General features: G+C 38.8%; 2 protein-coding genes across 2 annotated transcripts in view; one reads left to right on the top strand and one right to left on the bottom strand.

The window, feature by feature from the left end:
- Nucleotides 1-21,214, top strand: part of KLHL3 (kelch like family member 3) — a 279,538-nt gene that overhangs the window by 19,769 nt on the left and 238,555 nt on the right. The window contains exon 2 of the mRNA XM_035014193.1: nucleotides 7,196-7,352. The gene's annotated coding sequence lies outside the window, so the exon portion shown is untranslated. The remainder of the gene's footprint in view (nucleotides 1-7,195; nucleotides 7,353-21,214) is intronic.
- LOC118017105 (palladin-like) overlaps nucleotides 157-21,214 on the bottom strand; it is a 28,792-nt gene continuing 7,734 nt past the window's right edge. Inside the window, exons 2-10 of the mRNA XM_035015044.1 lie at nucleotides 12,427-12,507; nucleotides 10,493-10,555; nucleotides 9,981-10,098; nucleotides 8,810-8,872; nucleotides 7,137-7,278; nucleotides 5,929-5,952; nucleotides 4,836-4,955; nucleotides 4,504-4,741; nucleotides 157-184 (exon numbers count right to left, since the gene is read on the bottom strand). Coding sequence (XP_034870935.1) covers nucleotides 157-184; nucleotides 4,504-4,741; nucleotides 4,836-4,955; nucleotides 5,929-5,952; nucleotides 7,137-7,278; nucleotides 8,810-8,872; nucleotides 9,981-10,098; nucleotides 10,493-10,500 — 741 coding nt within the window. The 5' untranslated portion in view covers nucleotides 10,501-10,555; nucleotides 12,427-12,507. The remainder of the gene's footprint in view (nucleotides 185-4,503; nucleotides 4,742-4,835; nucleotides 4,956-5,928; nucleotides 5,953-7,136; nucleotides 7,279-8,809; nucleotides 8,873-9,980; nucleotides 10,099-10,492; nucleotides 10,556-12,426; nucleotides 12,508-21,214) is intronic.

Raw genomic sequence — 21,214 nt, 5'->3', positions numbered from 1 at the left:
GTCTTAGTGATATTTAAGGAGTGGGATTACATGAGCTTCTCTTGCAGGCCTCTTTATTTTAGATGTGAATTTTGACTGTAAGCTTTTGTAAGCTCATGCAGGAGGAAGGGCAAAGAGTTGGGAAATGGAAAAAAGTATATAGAAAACTCAATTTCTTTATCGTGGTGGGGGCTTGGAATCTTTCCTGTTTAAGAAAGGACTAAAAGGGAAACTGTATTTTGAGACTGATGTTCTATCCAGTAAAAATTCTCCAGAAATAAGACCAGTGATTGATGGTTCCAAACTGATTTGTATTGGATAGTTGTTCTCTGAAGCTTTTTTTTTTTTTTTCCTTTTCTCCTCTTGCCAAATACAAGTAGGGGTGGAGCAGAGTCCAAGCGGTTTGTTTCAGGAGACAGGGTGTGGTCTCAGCAAAGGCAGGAGAGCAGGGTGATGGTGACGTGTCACTGGGAAGGTGGGGAGGTGGAAAAACATGATTTGATTTCTTAGCAAGTTTTCTGAATATGTATGGCATATGCCTCTTTGATCTTGTTCTTTTATTCTTCAAGAGTTTTGAAACACTTAAGAAATTACCAGACAAATAAGCATTCTGTGCATTTAGGGCTTTATACTGTCAACTCTTTCCTTCATCTCCCTTAACTCTTAGCAGTTACACAGTTTCCTTTCTCTTCACTAAGGAGACTGTCTTGGTATTTAGGTTTCCATTTTTGTGCAGGGAACTAAATATTTACAGAGGAAGAAACCTTCAAATCAACAACAGAAGTAATAAAGAGGGGTAGGTGGCCTGAGGATCAGGTCAATTGAGTGGAATTACCACCATTTAGTGGTTTCAGTATTGATACGTTTCTCCTGTTTAAAGCATATCTATTTATTACCCTCCTTCATGGGTGCTCCAATATTGATTTAATTACCATATACATGAGGGTCCATCCAATAAGTGTTAGAGCGCATATGAGCCATATAAAATTCTTCACAGCTGACCATGTACATGTATCTTCCTTTGGTGTTCAGAGAAAGTTTGATAATTGCTTCCTGGGCACATAGCCATTACTTGGTGGAAAGGCATACTAGACTGGATGAGTAGGTGTTTGCCTACCAAGTCTTATTTCAGGAATTTCCCAAAGTATTTCTCTACATCTGCTCACTGATATTTCAGTTTCCATTAATAGGGACAAAGCCTTTTAATCCAAATTAGGGAGACTTAAAATATAAATGCAAGTGACAATAAAAGTAGCAAGAATAACCAACAAGTATAGCATTTACTATACTTGTATATAGTATACAATATATATAGATATATAGATATATAGATATAGATATAGAGCCCCAGTAGGGCTCTATTCTAAGCACTTTAAATTTGTGGTATATGTGATTGATACTTGGTTCTTCCAGAGAACAGGGTTTGATTAGGGCAAGGAAAAGGAGATACTAGATTTGAGGTCTCTTAATACCTAAAAGTTGAAGTTGTTATCCTACCAGGAAAGTAGGGAAGATGCCCAGGACAAACAATGAAGTCCCCAGTTTTGCCTAGGGCAGATTCTACACATACCATAGTTGGGGAGGAATTTTAGTTCCATTTATTTTTTATCCTTTAAGCTTTATCTCTTTTCTCTCCTATGCCTTTGTAAGATGTAACATTGGTTACAGTGTAATAGTTCCGTGGTACATCAAGGCAAAGGTTCTTGCCCCAGTAAGGGGATTAAGGGCTGATTTTGGAAAGGAAAGGAAGGTCTTCTTTCATGGCCCCATTGTCAGAAGTTAATAGTCTATATTTAATAATCTATTATGAATCTATTTTTCTACTTTTAAATGTTTAGTTTGCTTTTTTGAATGGTGTTTTTTGTTTCCTCACACATACAGCTATTCAAATGGTTTAGTTGCTTATTTGAAAAAAATTTTCCTAAAACTGGAAGAATCCATAAGATGGCAGGTGAGTGAACTATATTCCAACCTGTCCCCAAAGACATCTTTTCCAATTATTTCTCTAAATTATCAGTAAGGGCCTCTGGTGAATCATTCTAGTGCCTCACAGTATGAAGGTAACTTCCCACTATGTCACTGAACCATTTCCTGCTGCACGTTAGGGGAATTCTTTCTTGTCCTATCGTCAGTGGAAGGGTGACTTGGCTATTTATCTGTCACTCATTCATCCTTTCTTCATTTATAGCTCTTGTTGTATTTTTTAAAAATGTAAACTATGTATACTGTTGTAAAATGGTGCTGTGAGCTTTGTCTAAAATCTGATGTCAGATGTATGTGATGAAGCTAATTTCTGCTGTATCAACTGAGAAGGCAAATGCCACATTGAGGATGGAAGGACTAACGACTGAAGAACATTTCATTTATTTTCAGGTTATGCATAATTCGCAATGATTACTGAAGTTCTGTCCCACTGTAGCACTTGTAATTTGAAATCTCCTTTTGAGTGCTTAATTCGGTCTTATATTCTTTTCAAGAGAGTAGTAATAATGGACATTCCACTAGGTTTGGAGTCAAGTAGTAAAAATGATAACATTAATTTGGCTAATGTTCTACAGCTTTGTAGACACACTAACCTTATTATCTGTTTTGGAGACCTGAGTGTGAGTGCCCACTCTGCCATATACTTGCTGTGTAACCTTAGACAAGTTGCTTAATCTCTCTGAGCTTTAATAATTAACTGAAAAACGAAGATAGTATCTGTTTTACTAACCTAATCAGAGGAAATCATATGATGGACTCTTACATGGTATCATTTATCTCCTCAACCAAGTTAAATGTTTTCTGAGGGAGGGACTGTTTATTTTTTATCTTTGGGACATTGTGGCTTATAGTTGACATTCAGTAAAAACTTGTTAACTTTTGTGGAACTTTCATTGAATAATTTTTCTCAAAGATGATTTTTTAAATGAAAAAGATGGTAATCTCCTGTGAAAGATACTGTATTATAAATTCAGTACCTTTTTAAGTCTTAAAGGCTCACTGCTAAACATAGGTACTCATGGAGAAAAGTTTTAGATATCTGTATTGGCTGTCTCCCCAGGGAAGTCTCCCACAGAAACTGACATAAACACATAGGATGTACTTAATAAATGTTTGTTGAATAAATTGCAGTCTTTTGTCCCCCACACACCCGTTCTTTGACCTCATGAGAAATCTTTATACGGGTAGCTATAATCCAGGTAACTAGAGATCCCAGAAGCTAAGGGGTTCCAGAAGACTAACTGAGAAATTACAGTCATAGACTGTTATTGAAGATACATTGATCCTAAGAAAAAACAGTGCAGTGAAGTAATAGCCACTATTACGAATTCCTATTATGTACTTGACATATGTTGTTCCAGGTCTGTTAATATATACGTTCAAACTCTTTTCTTCACTGTCTTCATTGTAAGAAACTCTTGGAGAAGTACCTATCCCAGGGTCATAGAAGCATGAGGAAGCAGCCCTCAACAATGTCAGTCAGTCATCTACAATCTCAGTCATTTGTAGAATGAGTAACTTCATGTAGGTGACCTCTGATTCCTTCCATCTCTAATATGATAAATTTATTCACTTGATAGACCCAAATACTACTCAAGAAATCTCTTCTTAAAAGAGATTTCGGGCGCCTGGGTGGGTCATTTGGTTAAGCGACTGCCTTCGGCTCAGGTCATGATCCTGGAGTCCTGGGATCGAGTCCCATGTCGGGCTCCCCTGCTCAGCGGGGAGTCTGCTTCTCCCTCTCCCGCTCCCCCCCTTGTGCTCTCTCTCTCTATCTCATTCTCTCTCTCAAATAAATAAATAAAATCTTAAAAAAAAAAGATTTCAATATCTTTTATTTTGTAATTAACAGAGGCTACTTAAACTAGAAAATAGTCAAGAATGTTCATTTATTAAGTTTTATTAAAGGTGTTTAACCTAAATTTAACCTAAAACTTTAGGTTTGTAAAATATTTAGTGGACTCTGTTAGATATTAATAAAGTAAAAAAATTTAAATGACTTTAAGTGTCAGTTTTTAGTCCCCCCCCCCAACCCCCGTGACTATTTTAGTTGAGGTTTGTGTTTGGGGGTTGGGGGATGATGGCAGATTTTGTTTTGAGTATAGCCTGGTTGGCAAATTCACCTAATGAGTTATCTTTCCATTTATACACTTGCCTTCTAAATGCAAGGAAAATTCTGTCTGTATTCTAAGACAACAAGAAGAAACCTGTATCACAATGTTTTTTATATTTACATTGGGATCAGACCCTGAATTCTTTTGTGGAAAAGATTCTACTTCTTCAAAATCTTGTGCCATTTCAGCATTGTTGATTTTTTTTTTTTCAATGTCTCTAACCTTTAGATGTGGATCTAAGCGCTTCATTTACTGTTTCAGCTCTGGTGAAAGATAGGATGGAGGGCAAGGGAGAAGTGACAGAATTAAGTGACTCACCTCAGAATGTAAGTTCCTTAAGGGCAGGAACTTTGTCATGTTCACTGTTCTGTGTGCAGGACCAAGAACATTTGTTGAATGAGCAAGTGTTAAGTCTGTCTGCCCTTACCATTGTGGTTGCAGCTCAGAGGAATTTTCATTGCAGAAATCCTCCTTTGGAACCTGGATCTCATGTTCATTGTGACGGGCTGGTTCGGGAATAGTTGAAATAACGTTCATTGGGGTGTCATCTGGATTTTTGTCCTTTGTGTGGCTGTCACTGCTCCAGGGAAAGGTGGCCAGTTTTGGAGAAAGTTTACTCATGGGTAACTTTGGAGAACTCTCTGACTTTTCCACTTCTTTTCCTCCTGAAAAATATAATTATTTACCACCTCAGATAGAAACAGAATCTTCCTCCTCCTCTTGGCTGAACTGGAGCAGGGAGATCCTGAAAAGAATTACCTGGGGAAACAAAGAGTCTTGCTTTGGAGACTGCAGTCCCAGCCTCATTTTCTGCAATGCACTTGAATTCCCCAGAGTCTTCAGGAAATACTTCTGTGATAATCAAGGTGCAGACTTCCTCTGGAAAGGCAAGAGATTCAACTTGACCAGAGTTTTGGGAGATCCCAAATTAACAAATAGTGTGGGAGGATGTCAGGGAAAGTCGGTACTAGGAATAAAGGGTATTTCTGAGATTTTTAAACAATCCATCAGATTAGACTTTTTGTCTTTGAGTGGGCTCCTGAAGATAAATAAAAAATGCAACCTAAAATAATCCCAGCAGAGTCCCTATCACCTGTCTCTTTGACACATCTCTTTACTATAATGTGAGTTCCTTGAAAGCAGGGATTACACTTTATTCCTTGACTTCTAGATTTCTGTAGCTTTAGTGCTTAGCATCAGGTTCCTATAGACAGATTTTCTGAGCTGACCTAAAATTTATCATTGCCAGGATAGTTCGATAGTGCAGTGATAGCCACATTGTGATGGGCACTACACCTACTTCTTGGACAGTCAACAACTTGGATGTTTGATGTCAGCACGCCTCCTCACTGCCTCTCTGGAGAGTTCACGAGTCATAGATCAGAGGATGGATGCATGCTCTGCGAGGGCAGGGACCTCCTTAGTGCCCAGAATGGAACGTGGCCATTGTCTATACTATGTTGAGTGAATGAATAGGTGAATAAACACACTGACAAATCCCAGTTATCTTGCTGCTTTTGTTCTGTCAGTTCGAGTTGTTATAGGGTAGTCTCAAAACCGCTCATGATGGCAAAAGTGATTTGGGAGACAGTCTTCTGATGGTAATCTTGATTTAATCATTTGTTATCAAGATGTTGAAAAATTGGGGGTGCCTGGGTGGCTTAGTCAGTTAAGCATCTGCCTTCGGCTCAAGTCATGATCTCAGGGTCCTGGGATCGAGCCCTGCTTTGGGTTCCCTGCTCATCGGGGAGTCTGCTTCTCTCTCTGCTCCCTTCCCCCCACTTGAGCTCTCTTTCTCTCTCAAATAAATAAATAAAATCTTAAAAATAAAGATGTTGAAAATTGTGCTTACCGGGAATGGATGATAAAGAAGCTTCTGGAAGATAAAACAAGGGAATAGAGAATTTAAAAGATGACGGTTAATTTAATTGGGAGAAGGGGCCATGTGTATATGATAAATAACTTAAATAAATAAAGCACATACAAGGTTGACTGTAATGTAGAGTCACAGACTATAAACTCTGTAGAATCCCAGAAAAGATACATGATGGAACGAACACTTGGCAGGGGGCCAGAAGAACTGTATTTTTGTTCTCTTTAGCCCTGAATTGCTCTGTGATTTTGTGAAAATTCTTCTCTGGGCTTTAGTTCTTCATCTCTAACATGAAGAAAGTATCTGTTCTCTGAATGGGAACCATTACTGAACCCCTGGTCGTGTGGTGCTCTCTTTCTCCCAAGAAAATCTTTTTGTTTTAGTCTCTCTAATGAAAATAAAGTTGAATATTTCATTATAAACATACTATAGTATTACTGTAGAAAAACACATAAAAGGATAATAGTTTGGGTGGTGCGGATGTGGGTGATTTAAAATTCTTTCTTTATGCTAATGCCACATTGTGTAATAGAGGTTTTTCTTCCTGGATGTGATGTGCAAGTGTTCATTGTGCTGCGTCAATATTTAAATATATTTTCTTTGCTTGGGGCAAGAACTATTTTGGGCTTGGACTCTGGCTGCAGCATTTATTAACGTTGTAACCTTGGGCAAGGCATTTAGTATTTCTGATTTCAGTTTTCTTATAAAATGGAAATAACAATGCACACTTCAAAATGTTGATGTGAGGATTAAATGAAAGGTTGCTTATAAACTCCGTGTTTAGCATGAAGTATATCATCATACTTGTTACCCTTCCCTGAGTTTATTATTTGGTAGGAAACAAATAATAAAGTATTTAGAAAGCTGTACATCATTATTAATTTGTTTTATTCTTTAAAAAATATGTTTATTCTCACATTTTTTTTCTTGTTTGTATGCCAAGAACTCATTAGCAAGATAATTTATGAAAACAAACCAGTCTTTTCACAGCTATTAAACCTATTGTTTCATCAGAGAAAAACAGCTATCTTTTCTTTTTTGTTTCGAGGAATCATTTGAATTTGAAATCATAATTGTTTAACAAAAATTTCTGAGCCTGTAACAAGTCAGCTATTAAACTTTGAAACATGAATTAGATTTCAAGGTTAATTGAAATACAAAGCAAATCGAAAAGCTTATCACAATACTTCTCCTCAGAATCTGGAAGTCCTCAGAGTCTGCTATCTGCTCTTTCTCTCTGTACCAGTGAATTTGAACTGTGGTTGTTGCCTGGACTCGGCATTCAAATGCGACAAACTGGCCGCTGGTTGTCGAAATGTCTTGAAGATGCTGAAGAACAAATACAGAATTCACAGAATGGAAGAAACTTTCACCGTATGCAATGATTTGGGATGCCATTGGTAGTAAGTATGCTTTTCGCCATAATTATTGACAACTGACTGTACTTTAATCAAAACAAGGAGTTGCTGGGATTCTTCTGTGCTTTATAGTGTGCTTTACAGTCATGTGTTAGTTATGTTTATCTTAATTTCACAAAGTTGTTGCTCACTTCGCCAAGAGCCATGTTCAAAATAGGAAACAGAGTAGTTGAAAACTCTTACCTTTGTTATATGATTTTGTTGAGTACATGGAGAGTCATAGATTTAATCTTTATTATCAGTCAGATAGTGTGGGCAGCATTGTATTTTTTAAGGATTCTGAATCATGACTTAGAGGACTTGGACCAGAATCTCAACTCTGCCACTAACTGGTTGAAGCTGATCGTAGGAACTTGGAAACTCTTAACCTCTGTGGAACTCAGGTACTTTATCTGTGAAATAGGGCTAGCAAAATGCTCAGCCTTTTTTTAGGTTTTGAGGCTCATTTCTGATAAATTGAACATTTAAAGAGTGAAGAGTTATAATGTTATATCAAAAGCATAAAAATAGGTGGTTTGGTCTCACAATGCATTGATGAATGGGTGGCATTTGTAGTAAATATCCCCCTTAAACCCTGATCTCCCTTCTCTCCTGTTTTCAGCTAGAGTCCTCTAGAATCTAGAATTACATTTCAAGTTATAACTTGGCTGAGAAGGAGTATCTGAGGTCCTTCTATCAGGTGAGACACAGTGACCACCAGTCCAGCCCTTGCGGCCTGATGCCCAGGGCTACATATCTTCAGGAAGGAATGCAGCAGGAAACTTGTAGAAATAATAGACCCATGTAGCTGACAGCCTGGGCTGCAAGCAAGCTTTTGGAATCTATAGCAGGGCTCCTTATTCTTAATGACATTTTTTCCTGACTCCCATCCTGTACTTGGTACAGGTTAAATCTTTGTCCTGCTTCTCATACTTTGGGCCAGCAAGAAGCAGTGGTTCCAGTTCTCTCAGGTTTGGAAACTGGGAGACAGTGAGCCCAGAGATTTCAACCTTAGTTTGGTTTGACCTAGTTGATTGATTCCTGCTCTCTCCAGTGGATGATACGGGAGCCTTCTTAATCCTGATCACTCTCTGTTACCCAAGCAGGAAATAGATATTGTTTTGCTTATTGGCTTAGTCAGAAGGGCATCTTATGACTAGTTAGGAGAATCAGATGAACCTTGAGGTCAGGTAGAGCATAGTCTACTTGGACAGGACAGTCTGAGCATTGCCCTTGAGAGCTGGAGATTGGTGTAGAGCAAAAGTCTAAAGAATATAGGAAACCCTGAGTTGCTCTGTGACATTGAACAGTAATTTCACCCCTTCTGGAACTCACTTTTCTCATACATAAAATAATAATTTCTGAGGTTCTTTTTAGTTTCCCCTTTTCCTTCTCACCCCTATGATGACATCTACAGTTTATCTATAAAATCCTAACTCTACCATGCAGTATGGATAGGTTACCTTGGTGAACACAGGGGTTACAACACAGGTGGGTCCGGACAGGCTGCTGCAGGGACTCTGCATCTGGTTTAAGAAATAGAAGAGACAGGGGCGCCTGGGTGGCTCAGTCGGTTGAGCGTCTGCCTTTGGCTTGGGTCATGATCCCCGGGTCCTAATCCCGGGGTCCTGGGATTGAGTCCCATGTCCGAGAAGTCTGCTTCTCCCCCTGACTCATGCTCTCTCTTGCGCACGTGCTCTCTCTCACTCACTCAAATAAAATCTTAAAAAAAACCCCCAAAACTAGAAGAGACACTCTCATCCATACTGCCAAGCCCCTGAAACCTAGAAGCATGGTGCCCATGAACCAACAGAATCAGTTTTAGTGCTACCAACCACACCCCAAGTGTCCTCTTTAAAAAGGATAATGCTTCTAATTTAAATCTCATTTTGGGTATCTGCTCCAATGCCACCCTTTTTTTCCCTCTGTCCTCCAGCTTTCCATCAGCTGAGATGGTGAAATACAGTACCAAGCAATTACACTTGAGAGGTGAATTTTGACACTTATTTAGAGACTGTAGATAAAAGGCATAAATAACTTGTAAATTTTACTGACTAGATTTTTTTTCCCCTTCTCTATACAGTTGCTCTTGTTTGTTAGGTTTTTGTAAAAGCATCTCCCCCCCCCCCCCCGCTTTTTAATTAAAAGGGAATTCATTCCATGGATAGTTGGAATACTCTGTTATGGGCCTGAACTCCTAGAAACCAACTGTGGCTATGGTTTGGCACACAGACAAATGGCCAACCCACAGAACTACCATGGAGTTATTTCTGAGACCCATGGATTTCTTTTCTTGTTCTATTTGAGGTTATGCAATTGTAGGCTCTCCTCATGTATACTTTCAAGAAAGTTGCATTGATTCCTTTTTCTCTGGGCCTGTGTCTCCACACTGGAGTCCCTAAGAAGGCTTTTAAGACTGAACATACCCAGGACGCCTGGGTGGCTCAGTTGGTTAAGCGACTGCCTTTGGCTCAGGTCATGATCCTGGAGTCCCAGGATCGAGTCCCGCATCGGGCTCCCTGCTCGGCAGGGAGTCTGCTTCTGCCTCTGACCCTCCCCCCTCTCATGTGCTCTCTCTCTCTCTCAAATAAATAAATAAATAAAATCTTTAAAAAAAAAAAAGACTGAACATACCCTTTGGGGGTCAATACACAATGGTTGAACTAAGGTAGAGTAACTTGATCTGATGTTGGAGGTTTCGTTAACCAGGGAACTGATGGTCAAAGAAACTCTAGTGGTTTTCTTCTTTATCCTGTTGTGGAAACAAAACCAAACACAGTCCAGTGAAAGAAAAATTAGAGTCAGCTTTGATAGAAATGCCTCACTGTATTCATTTGGCATGAATCACATTTTTACTTCTAATCCTTATTTTTTCTTGATTTGCATAATAATTTCAGTTTTTTCCTTTTGATCAATTAGTGGATTATGGCTCCTGATAGTTTTGCTTTAAATTTCCTTTGTCTTGTCTGATAATCAGTGAGCTGTTACTAAACACTTATGCAGAAGAAATAATTTATAAAGCAAATAATCACTTTAAAATTTGGAACATTTTAGGGTGTTTTTTTTTTGGTGTATTTTTTAAAGTAGAATTTCCCCTATATTCATATGGCAACAAATGCACATTCACATGCACATTCTGTACTTACTCTGACATTTCTGTAGCATATTCCAAGCACAATCACAGAGAGAAATGTTTTCTTCCCTCTTCCCTTGTAAGAAAGAGAAAAAAGAAGTTCTGTCTAGATCTCACTGGCATTTAATAAAATTTAGTTCGCCTGTATTGTATGCACAGTAGGACTAGCAAATTAGTTAGTTATGAGCAACAGGTCAATCCAGAACATCTGAATTTTTGACTAAGCGTGGAACTACTTTAATATTCTCAGTTTAAAAAATCCAGACGTTTACCTTTACAGAGCTATAGTGGTTGCACCCAGAAGAGCTATTGAGTCATTTCCCCAAAACAATATTTTATAGGGCCGATATTGTTGTCTTGTGAATTTGTGTTTTGGTCGGAAGTCTTCAGCATATTTGTTATAATAAAAAATCTGTTGACACATTGCTGTGTTGAAGGATGTTGTCAATCTTCATATTATCTCTATGAGTACTTAGTAGAGAAGTCTATCTCAGTTCTTAGTATCAAGAATAATCAGGGGGCGCCTGGGTGGCTCAGTCAGTTAAGCATCGGACTCTTGGCTTCTGCTCAGGTCATGATCTCAGGATTGTAAGATCAAGCCCCATGTTTTGCTCTACGCTCAATGTGGAGTCTGCTTGAGGTTCTCTCTCTCCCCCTTCCTTCACCTATGCACCTCTGTGCACACACACACACTCTCTCTTGAATAAGTAAATAAAACCTTAAAAAAAAAAAAAAGAATAATCGGGCTTCTGTGTTACAACTTTAGTTTTTCCTCACAGATACTACAAATCTTAGTATTGATTATATTTCCTCTATGTTAGGTATTTGAAAGTCTAGTGCTCATTATATAGCCAGGAATTCAACAGAGTTTGGAGTCAGGATCTCCTAAATTTGTAACCTGATATTTTTTCCACATTATGTCTGTGATGATTTATTTACCCAAACCAACATTTAGATCACATGACATCATGAAGAACTTTTATGTTATTTCCAGGTAGAAGAGATAGATTGGAAGATATAGATTAGCCTGAATAACAAAATACTATAATTTTCAGAAAGCCATTGTCTTATGGAAATAGAGTATTTGAAATTGTAAATATTCCAGGAAACCTAGTCTCTAGCGTCACTTTATACTACAATGCTTTAATGAAAAAAAATTATTTCCTACTTAAATCTTTTACATACAGTGTTTGATACCATGCTTTTGGATTAGATTTATCTAATCTTTTAATCTTAGTATATAATCTCGTAATTCTTAGTGGCTTTTTCGGTCTTTAAAAACTTCCTTATCTTGAAGTTTCATAACCATTTTGTGCTAATTTGCCTTAGGCTAAAATTTCAGCCATGTAAAAGATTTGCTAATACTATTTCATGCTTCATTTCTTAAGGTGGACAGTGGCTACAGAATGTACGTTTTATTTATTTAAAATGTGCAAATACTCAGGTCATGATCTCCTGAGTCGTGAGATTGAGCTCCATATCTGGCTCCACACTGAGTGGCGTCTGCTTGAAGATTCTCTCCCTCTGTCCCTCCCCTCACATGTGCTTGCGTGTGTGCACACACACACTTTCTCAAATAAATCTTTAAAAAAAATAAAATGCCCAAATACATTATATTTACTCATATCTATGTGTCTAGTATTTCATAATTTGTAAGATTAAAAAAATCTGTGAACTGAAACTGCCCCCTTTTTTTAAGGGTAGTTGTATTTTTTATTTTCAAAGTACAGATAGAATTATTCTTCGGTAGTTCAGAAGAAGATAGGTTCTGTCAGTGTACATATGCTAAAGGAATTGCAAACATGCATAGATTACTTTTATGTCCAAAACTGGGCAGAGAGTCTATACCTACAGACTCTCTAAACTGGGTAGAATCAAACTTGGAAGTGTTGGCTGTATTTATTTGACTTGAATCATTTTTCTAATGAATGAAAACTTCACAAATACCTCAGCTTTTGAACTGTTGAACACTTCCTGATGTCTCCTTTGCCAGGTCCTCAGGAGCAACACTAAGGGTTTTAGAGTTAGCTGACAAAATGAAACCATATGAACAGATGAGTTGTGCAAAAGACACATAATAATAATATAGAAACTACTTCAACAGTGCTGTAAAACATCAGAAACTTTAACATCATAGACATTAAATAGTGCCAGGGACATCACAAGACAGCACATCATCACCCAATAGGCTGTCAGAAATAAGTGCTATGACCGAAGGAGACAGAAGCTTGACTGGTCTAGGAAAACTTCCTGCCCACAGTTGACCTTCAGCTGAACTTAGAACAATGTTAAAATTGGAAAATCAGAGGTGTGTAGGTTTATGAGTTGGGGATGGGAGTTATTAGTGGTGTGGTGAATAGTGGTGGGGGATGGATAGAAAAAGGAAGTAAATAACATTTAGGGAACATTAAGCTGTGTGCCAGATACTATGCTGATCTCTTTATATCACACGTGGGGAAAGCATCCCATAGTCATTCAATGGTGAGGAACACCCTGGAATCAGAATGTCCGAATTTACCATTTATTAAGTATGTTAGACTTCCCTCTAAGCATCACATTTCCCATTCTGTAAAATAGGCACAATAATAGTATTTATTTCTAGGGTTGTTTTGAGGTTTATGCAAGATAGTCCACAGAAGCACTTAATGCATGCATGTGCCATGTATCAAGCACTCAGTAAATGTTAGCTGCTATTATTATTGTGATTGTGGTTGTTATATATAGATCCAGGTGAATTTCCACCTTTCCTCAGAGGTTGGTTGGTTGGTTCATTCCTTCCCTTTTTTTTTTTTTTTAAAGATTTTATTTATTTCAGAGGGGGAGAGAGAGTACAAGCAGGGGGAGGGGCAGAAGGAGGGAGAGAAGCAGACTCCCCCCTTAGCAGGGAGCCCGATGTGGGGCTCGATCCCATGACCCTGAGATCATGACCTCAGCTGAAGGCAGATGTTTAACTGACTGAACCACCCAAGCACCCCACCTCAGAGATTTCTAATTTAGCTCTCTTTGACTTTCTTCTCTTTTGCACTTAAAACCTCTTTCATAGGCTTTTAATTATTTATTATTGTGGACTTTCATTTGGAAGCTCCTTAAGTTTAAGGATCTTTTCAAAAGTGTCCCATCCTCAAAGTATCTAGTCTAGTGTCCAACACATAGTAGGTGTGGAAATGATTGATTTCATAGATTAATGCATAGGGAGATGCTATTAATAGTCTTAGGAGATGTGTGTTGTTTTGTGCTGTTTCCTTCAATCCCATCCTACAAATAAAAGCAATTGAAATAGATTCCTCCTCTTTTGATGTTGGCAGGAAGTCCTCATACCACACCAGCCATCTTAGGTGGTGTTAACCAATCACCCATCACTGAAGACCAAGAAGAGACTTGGGAATTCTTGTCTAACATCTTCAAAGAACAAAACTATTATTTGCTCAAGATCATGCAGTCTGTTGGTACAAGAGTCAGGATTAGAATACAGATCTCCTGTCTTCTACTGCAATCCATATATACTTCTAGCAAATGGATTCTGTATTACCAGATAAATGTAAAACTGTGGATATTAGTCTGAGTAGTTGAGACTGTAGTGAATTTTTTCTTTTATCAGGATACATTGTATTTATGGTTCTGAATTCAGTGGGTAATGAAACAGTCCTTTTACTTTGTATGTAAGCTCCATGAGGTCAGAGCTAGTCTGTTTTGTTCACTCTTGTATCCCTAGTGCCTAGTATAGTGGAGTCGGCTGAGACTTCAGTTGAGAATGTTTGTGTGGCTTCTAGAGATTCTAACCTTGGAGTGTTAGACCCTGGAGAGAAACCCTGTATACATCAGGGACACTCTGGCTGTGGTAGGAAGATAAAAATGAAATGCTTCCCCTCATGGGAAGAGAAGGATCAAGTGAGAGAGTATGTATGAAACTTTTGGAACTTCTTGGAAGAAACATACCTTATAAATAAATATAAGGTCAGTTGGTTCAAGAGGCTAGAGTTTCCTCTAAGCCCCTTGGCGTGTGTCAAAGGAGAAGCCGGAAAATATCAACAGAATAGTTTTGGTGGTGGATGAGATTTGGTTTTTGCCCACCTTGAAACTGCCTGATATCCCGAGGCTGATGAGAACAAAAAGAGAAGATCCAGTCCTTATAAAGGAAAGGTAATACTCGGCCTTCTAAATTCCAGATGCCTCCTGTTGTAAGTAGGAACAATCAAATTTCCTGGGCAAGGTGCCAGACAGCTCATATTGTCACTTAATCCATGGAGTGAGGAGGCCTGGCAAGACTTCCTCTGTCCTGTCCCTGATCTTCCAGCCAATGAAAGGAGATAGTGGTAACTAATGGAACCAAGAAGTACCCTGCATTTTACTTTGGATATGCCACTGGTTAGCATGAATTAAACAATCTATGTCTGAAGATCATAAAGAAAAGGATGAAAATATAGACAGGCCAGGTAGTTTGGGAGAGAGAGTGCTAATTCAGGATTGAGAAAATCTAGATTTTGATTCTAGATCAGTCATTAATTCATTATATGACCTTGGGGAAGACCCTTTAGGGTCTCAGTTATTGCATATCTAATGAGAAGTGAGAAGGGAGATGGTCCCTAAGATTTCTTCTAGTTCTGTTAGCTCTTTTTAAATATTTTTAAATTCTCAGAGTCTGTGCTTTAAAAATCTCTGATTTCTGTAATTTCCAGAGCAGATGAAATTCAGAGGATAAGAGAAAGAAAGATGGACATTGGACCTAAAAGCAAAAGTGGTCAGTGCTTAGGCTGCTCTAGCACCCTGACGTTTGAAAGATGAACTGAGCTTTAGAAATTACTTAAACAGTTTAAAATGTTATTTATTTAGGAAAGCAAACCTTTTAGAGCTCACATTGGTTCAGTGGTAAAACAAAACCAAATGTGAGAACCACTACTTCTTCCCCACTTTAAGAAAGGGAAGAATTTCTAAAAAAAAGTTCATTTTAGAATATTGACTTCTCTTGCTGAAGCTACTCTACTCTTTACATTCAATTCTCATGTATTTTTTTTAGGGGATAGAAAAGGAGGTTTTCAAAAGAAAAACAACAACAACAACAGTAACCCTTAGCTTGACTGCTGTGAAATAGTTCTACACTCCAAAGTATCAGAATGAAAATGTGACCTGTCTGAAGTGTTCCTTCTTGATTTTAGGTAGCACTCGGGATGTCCTTGAGAGAAAAAATAGCTAGGGATTTTACTTTCATGATGAGTTATGCTAGCAGGCTTCATGGCTCACGTAAATGGTAACCTTTGCTGAGTGTAACCCTAGCTCTTTGTAAAGAGAACAGAATTAGACTGCACCAAATGAAGAGTCCAAGACCTTGGCAGTCTTACCCTGGAAAGATTACAAGATACATAGAGATCACACAAATGAACAGTGCTGATGTCCTTATAACATTGCCTGGATGGCTAGGATGTCTGCAGCGTTATACTAGCTTCATGGATATAATATAGGTTCAGTGGTCTGCAAAATAGAACATCAGAGCTATTTAAAAGTGAACAACTGAAGAATCTGGTAGTAGCTACATTAGGCAAAAATTGGGGAACGAGAAGCGATGTAAGGCAGGTTAGCAACATAAAATGTGAGTTGTGGGGGAGGGGCAGAGGGAGAGAGAGATTCTTAAGCAGGCTCTATGCCCAGTGTAGAGCCCAAAAAGGGACTCGATCTCACAACCCTGAGATCATGACCTGAGCCTAAATCAAGAGTCGGATGCTTAACCAACTGAGCTACCAAGGTGCCCCTCAAATGTTTTAAATGTCACATTATAGTGAGAAAACTTAAGAAAATTCACACAGTAAGCTAAAGTTGGTGTATCCTTATTAAGTGTTACTTATTTGAGTTGATGGGAAAGTTTATTGTGCTGTCTTTCCTTTGTTTGCCTATTTTATGATTTAGTGTTTGTTTTAAATATTTATCTCTTGCTTGATAAAAATGCCATACTAAATAACCTATATTCACAGAAAGCTAATTAATTCGCATTGTCCACAAAGCACGAGATACTGTGGAAGACACTGTTTTCACATTATACCTAACACAGCAAGAGGAAGAAGAACTAGTTGAGGAAAGAAGTACATGAGTTCAGTCAGAAAAAGAGTTGTGAGTTGCATGTATGTGTGATGATTTCTATCACTTTTTGAACAAGGCAAGAGCTTCTGCTCTCTATGGCCCACCAGTGTCAGTCCCTTTGAAAATGAATGAATTTGACTTGTGAACATACTCAGATTTTAAGAGAAGATGATATATGACATCCACTGAGTAATTTTTTTTTTCTTTTATAGAGAGAATGAGTATGTGTGTGAGCTGGTTGGGGGATGTAGAGGGTGAGGGAGAGAGAGAATCTCAAGCAGGCTCCATGCCCAGCATGGAGCTCAAGCAGGGCTGGATCTCATGACCCTGAGATCATGACCCAAGCTGAAACCAAGAGTCAGACACCCAACCACCAGAGCCACCCAGGTACTCCAACTGAGTATTTTGATGATGGTTTTGAAAAGTTCTTAAGGAAGTTTTAGTATATAGGGAGTTCTACAAATGCACCATATCATTTCTTCCCCAGTTTTTCTAGACCACTTTTTTTTGGTTTTGTTTTAAGGATTTTATTTTATTTTTTTTTTCATTTATTTGTCAGAACTCGAGAGAGAGAGAGAGCACAAGCAGGGGGAGCGGCAGGCAGAGGGAGAAGCAGGCTCCCCGCTGAGCAAGAAGCCTGATGTGGGGCTCGATCCCAGGACCTTGGGATCATGACCTGAGCCGAAGGCAGGCGCTTAACTGACTGAGCCACCCAGGCATCCCTAGACCATTTTCTAGCAACAGTGGGTTTTTATTTTTCCCAGGTGTCTTTATGCTTTACCATACTACCTTCATGTTTGGCTCTCTCTTTCCTTCTTTCTCTTGCTTTTCAGAAAAAAGAAATAACCTGTTCTTATTTTCAACAAGTTAAACTATTGTGATAGGTGGACTATTGTTTTCTATATGACTAGAAAATTTATTTGATCATACTTAATATTTTGCTTCTTCCCCAGAGTTTGTCAAATTTCTTGATTTTACATAGTGCCAAGCAGGAGATCTGTATCAAGGACATTACCAGTCATGTCTCTCTATGTTAGAATAAAATACTCATAGCTGACATATAATGTTACATTAGTTTAAAGGGTATAACATAGTGATTCATCTTTATAACATCTCTATATGTTATACTATTCTCATCACGAATGTAGCTACCATCTGTCACCATATAATGTTATTACAATATCATTGACTGTATTTCCTATGCTGTCCCTTATATTCCCATGACTTAATTAATTCATAACTGAAAGCCTGTATCTCCCACTCCCCTTCATCCATTTTGCCCATTTCCTCACCCCCCTTCCCTTTGGCAGTCAGAGGGAAGTTCTCTATATTTGTAGGTCTGATTCTGCTTTTTGTTTGTTTTTTTATATTTATATATATATTTATGAGTGAAATCATATGGTATTTGTCTTTCTCAGTCTTATTGCACTTAGCATAATACCCCATAGGTCCATGCATGTTGCCACAAATGGCAAGATCCCATCCATTTTTATGGCTGTGTAATATTCCATCATGTGTGATTGTGTGTGTGTGTGTGTGTGTGTGCATGCCATATCTTCTTTATCCATTCATCTATCTACAAAGCTATTTTAAAAGATAACTGCTATATCCTAAGTGGCATACAGATTTCTGTTTGGGTATCTATGTGTCTCAACCTTTACTGACTGGTTTTCCTGTTGTCACAGTCCACATTGGGCATGGCCTTTCTCAGGATGCCTCTCTGTCAAAAGATAGGATGCCTGGTCTTGATTAGGAATGTCACTATTTCCTCTCCCTGATGCTGAGATCCTAGTGGGCTTGGAAAAAAGCGGGACATATCTAGGAGCTCTTTTGGGGTGTATGATCTTTCTCCTGTGACTTGCTGTTTTAGGTCAGGAATTTGAGAAGCATTAGGTGGGCAATTCATTTCTGATCAACTGGGGTAACTGGGCCTAGAAAGTGCATTTTTCCAAGATGGTTTGCTTACCAACATGCCTGACATCTTTATGCTGCTTGGTGTTCATCTGTCTTTATTTTTCTCTCTCCACATGGTATCTCATTCTCCAGGGCCTCTCCATGTGGCTTCGTTTTTTGTACCACAGTGGCCTCAGGGTAGTTGGATTTCTCACCCTGAGGCTTAGGGCTCGAAGAGCAAGCGTTCCAATAATATTCTTTCTCTTTTAAAGGAAAACTTCTCTAACTTTGTTCTGTTGTGATTCTTGGACCCTCAGCTATGGCAGTACAGGAACTAGCTGCCAAAGACCCAATTTATACAGTTCTTCTTATAAAAAATTCAGGTCTTAGGGCTCAAATACCAAGATAAACAGCTGTTTGGTTTGAATCCTGTGGCAAGCTACTTTTTACTTTGTTTTTTTTAGAGAATTTTCGAATTTAGCTCAGGATCGGGTTTAGCAGATATTTTTCTGACCTGCACTTAAAATATTGAACTTGAACTAGCCCTGTGGCAAAGGAGCAGTGGTGGCAGAGGCCTAGACTCTAGGAAAATACTCTTTACTCCTTCCCGGTCTCATTCTGCAGCCCTGGCAGTGACTGTGCTAATGAGAGATGCCAGGAGAAAAGTTAACTGTTTTGGAAGCAATAAACCACCTTCATTCCAACTTTAGGCAGAACCGTCAAATTGATGAAAGTTTGCATTTTGTAAGCTCCCCCCACCTCTGTCACCCTCTTGCTCTCCAGAACCCTTTCCCGTAGGTACAGTGTTTTCTTTGTTTAGATTGAACCCTCGAAAGCTATCACGTCCTCAAGCCCACACCAAAACTGGCTTGTTTTATATATGTTAGTCCTCTGAAAGAGTGGTTCAGACAAAGACACCAATTTGTCCATGGATGTATTCCGCCCCTTCTTTTGTCTTTAAACAGTAAGAGCCATTACTTCAACCGAGATGACACGCTTTCTGGTGGGGGCACTCTGAAGCACGTTGGCAAGCCGTCTAGGAGGTAGGGGAGATGAGATTCCTCTTAAATCTCTTTCACATCCTGCTAAGTTCAGAAGAGACTGGTATTTAACCCTAAAACTTTCATTCCCTTTTGGTATTTACCCTAAAATAGAGGATATTTGTCTTTTTTGATGCCACTGGCTTGAGTATGTGAGTTTTTATGTTATAAGATCATGCTTGATTTTTAGAAGTGTTCCGTTTCTATTTGCCCTGCGTGCATATGTAGAGTTATTGCCGAGAGGAATACTGTGTGCACAGACAGCTAAGACCCCACACTGTCGTTAGCTGGGAGTCAGGTTACCCACCACATGGACAGCAGCATGTGCTAGAGCTCTCTGTAGCTAGAATAGTCCTAGAGAGGAGAATTTGTAGCATTAAACAGGCTTTGCAAATTAAAGAAAAAAAAAAAAAAGACCACATACAGTCCTCTCTGAGCTTTGATTTTTAACAACCATAAAATGAGATTAATACCCAGGCACTGTATTAACCACTTTATATGCATTTTGTCATTGATTCTTCAAAAAACCCCAAGATGTAGAGATACTGTTTTTCTCATTTTACAAATGAGGAAACATAAGCTTATAAAGGTTACCCAAATTGCCCAGAGTCACATAGCTAGTAAGTGGTGGAGCCAGGAATAAAATCCACATAGTCCATCTCTAGAGCAGAGAGCCTTTTACCTCTATTATAAGAAATATACTTCCTTGACCTGTGTATTTCTTGGGAAATCAGAGGAAAGGGTACCCAGGTTCTAAGGGAAAGCCTGAAGTTAACTTTAGAACTAGCTTTTGGGTTCAGGAGGGACCTTATAAGGATATGAACAGAAATGTTCATGAATAATCTTCTCATACCCTGGACATTGGGTCAAAAAACGTCACTCTGACAGTGGTTTCTGTTTATTGCTTAGATGTATTAGAAAATATATGTGGTGTTGAAATAAATTGAACTGGACAGTGTACAAAAATCTCTGTAAAATGTGAGAGAGATGTGTGGTAACTATATTGATTGCATTTTTGAGATGTGAAATAACTTTGGGTCAAAGCCTCCAAGACCCACATGAAAGACCTTGGCAGAGGCAGAACTGAAAGTGTGTTCAGTGAGAAAATAACAGATCCAAAGGGCAGATTCTCACTAGGTCCCGCCCCTTCACTCTAGAGTATGATATAATGATACCCCACTATACTTCTTTCCAGAAAGTTCCTAAGGAATTACACATGGGAAGGAGAAGAGGATGGTTAAGACAGGTTAGCGAGACATCTTTCTCTCTTTTCTTCTTTTAGCACAGTTTAATTTAGCTCACTGTCACTTTGGCAGTGTTGACCTGTGTGAAAGACTTAGAAGCTAAGTACAGACTAGGGGAGAGAAGTGTGACAGTGACAAGCTCATGGAGGCAAGGGGCAGTTTGAAGTGCCGGGGGAGGGGGGCAGGGGTCATGATAGCAGACACATGTGCAGAGCAGGAGCTTTTCAGGGATGTTACAGAGAAGCTGGGGTTTAGAGAGAACGGAGAGAGGAAGTCAGACTTTGCAGCTTCAGACTTAATCTCAGGGCTCTCCCTGGTCCATCCAGTCACTTCTGGGACAGTGCAGGAGTGATATCCCTTTGAGTCAGAGAATCCTTAAATATTAGAGTCCAAAAATTAGAGTCCAAAGTCCAAAATACTAGAGTCCAAAATATCAGAGCCCATCAAGTAAAGCTAGGCCTTCAGTTTTAGTTTAAAGGAACTTAGAGT

This window comes from Mirounga leonina, unplaced genomic scaffold (genome assembly GCF_011800145.1).
Source record: "Mirounga leonina isolate KUSES-001 unplaced genomic scaffold, KU_Mleo_1.0 Mir_168, whole genome shotgun sequence".
Lineage (NCBI taxonomy): Eukaryota > Metazoa > Chordata > Mammalia > Carnivora > Phocidae > Mirounga > Mirounga leonina.
This window is presented reverse-complemented; position numbering and strand designations above follow the sequence as displayed.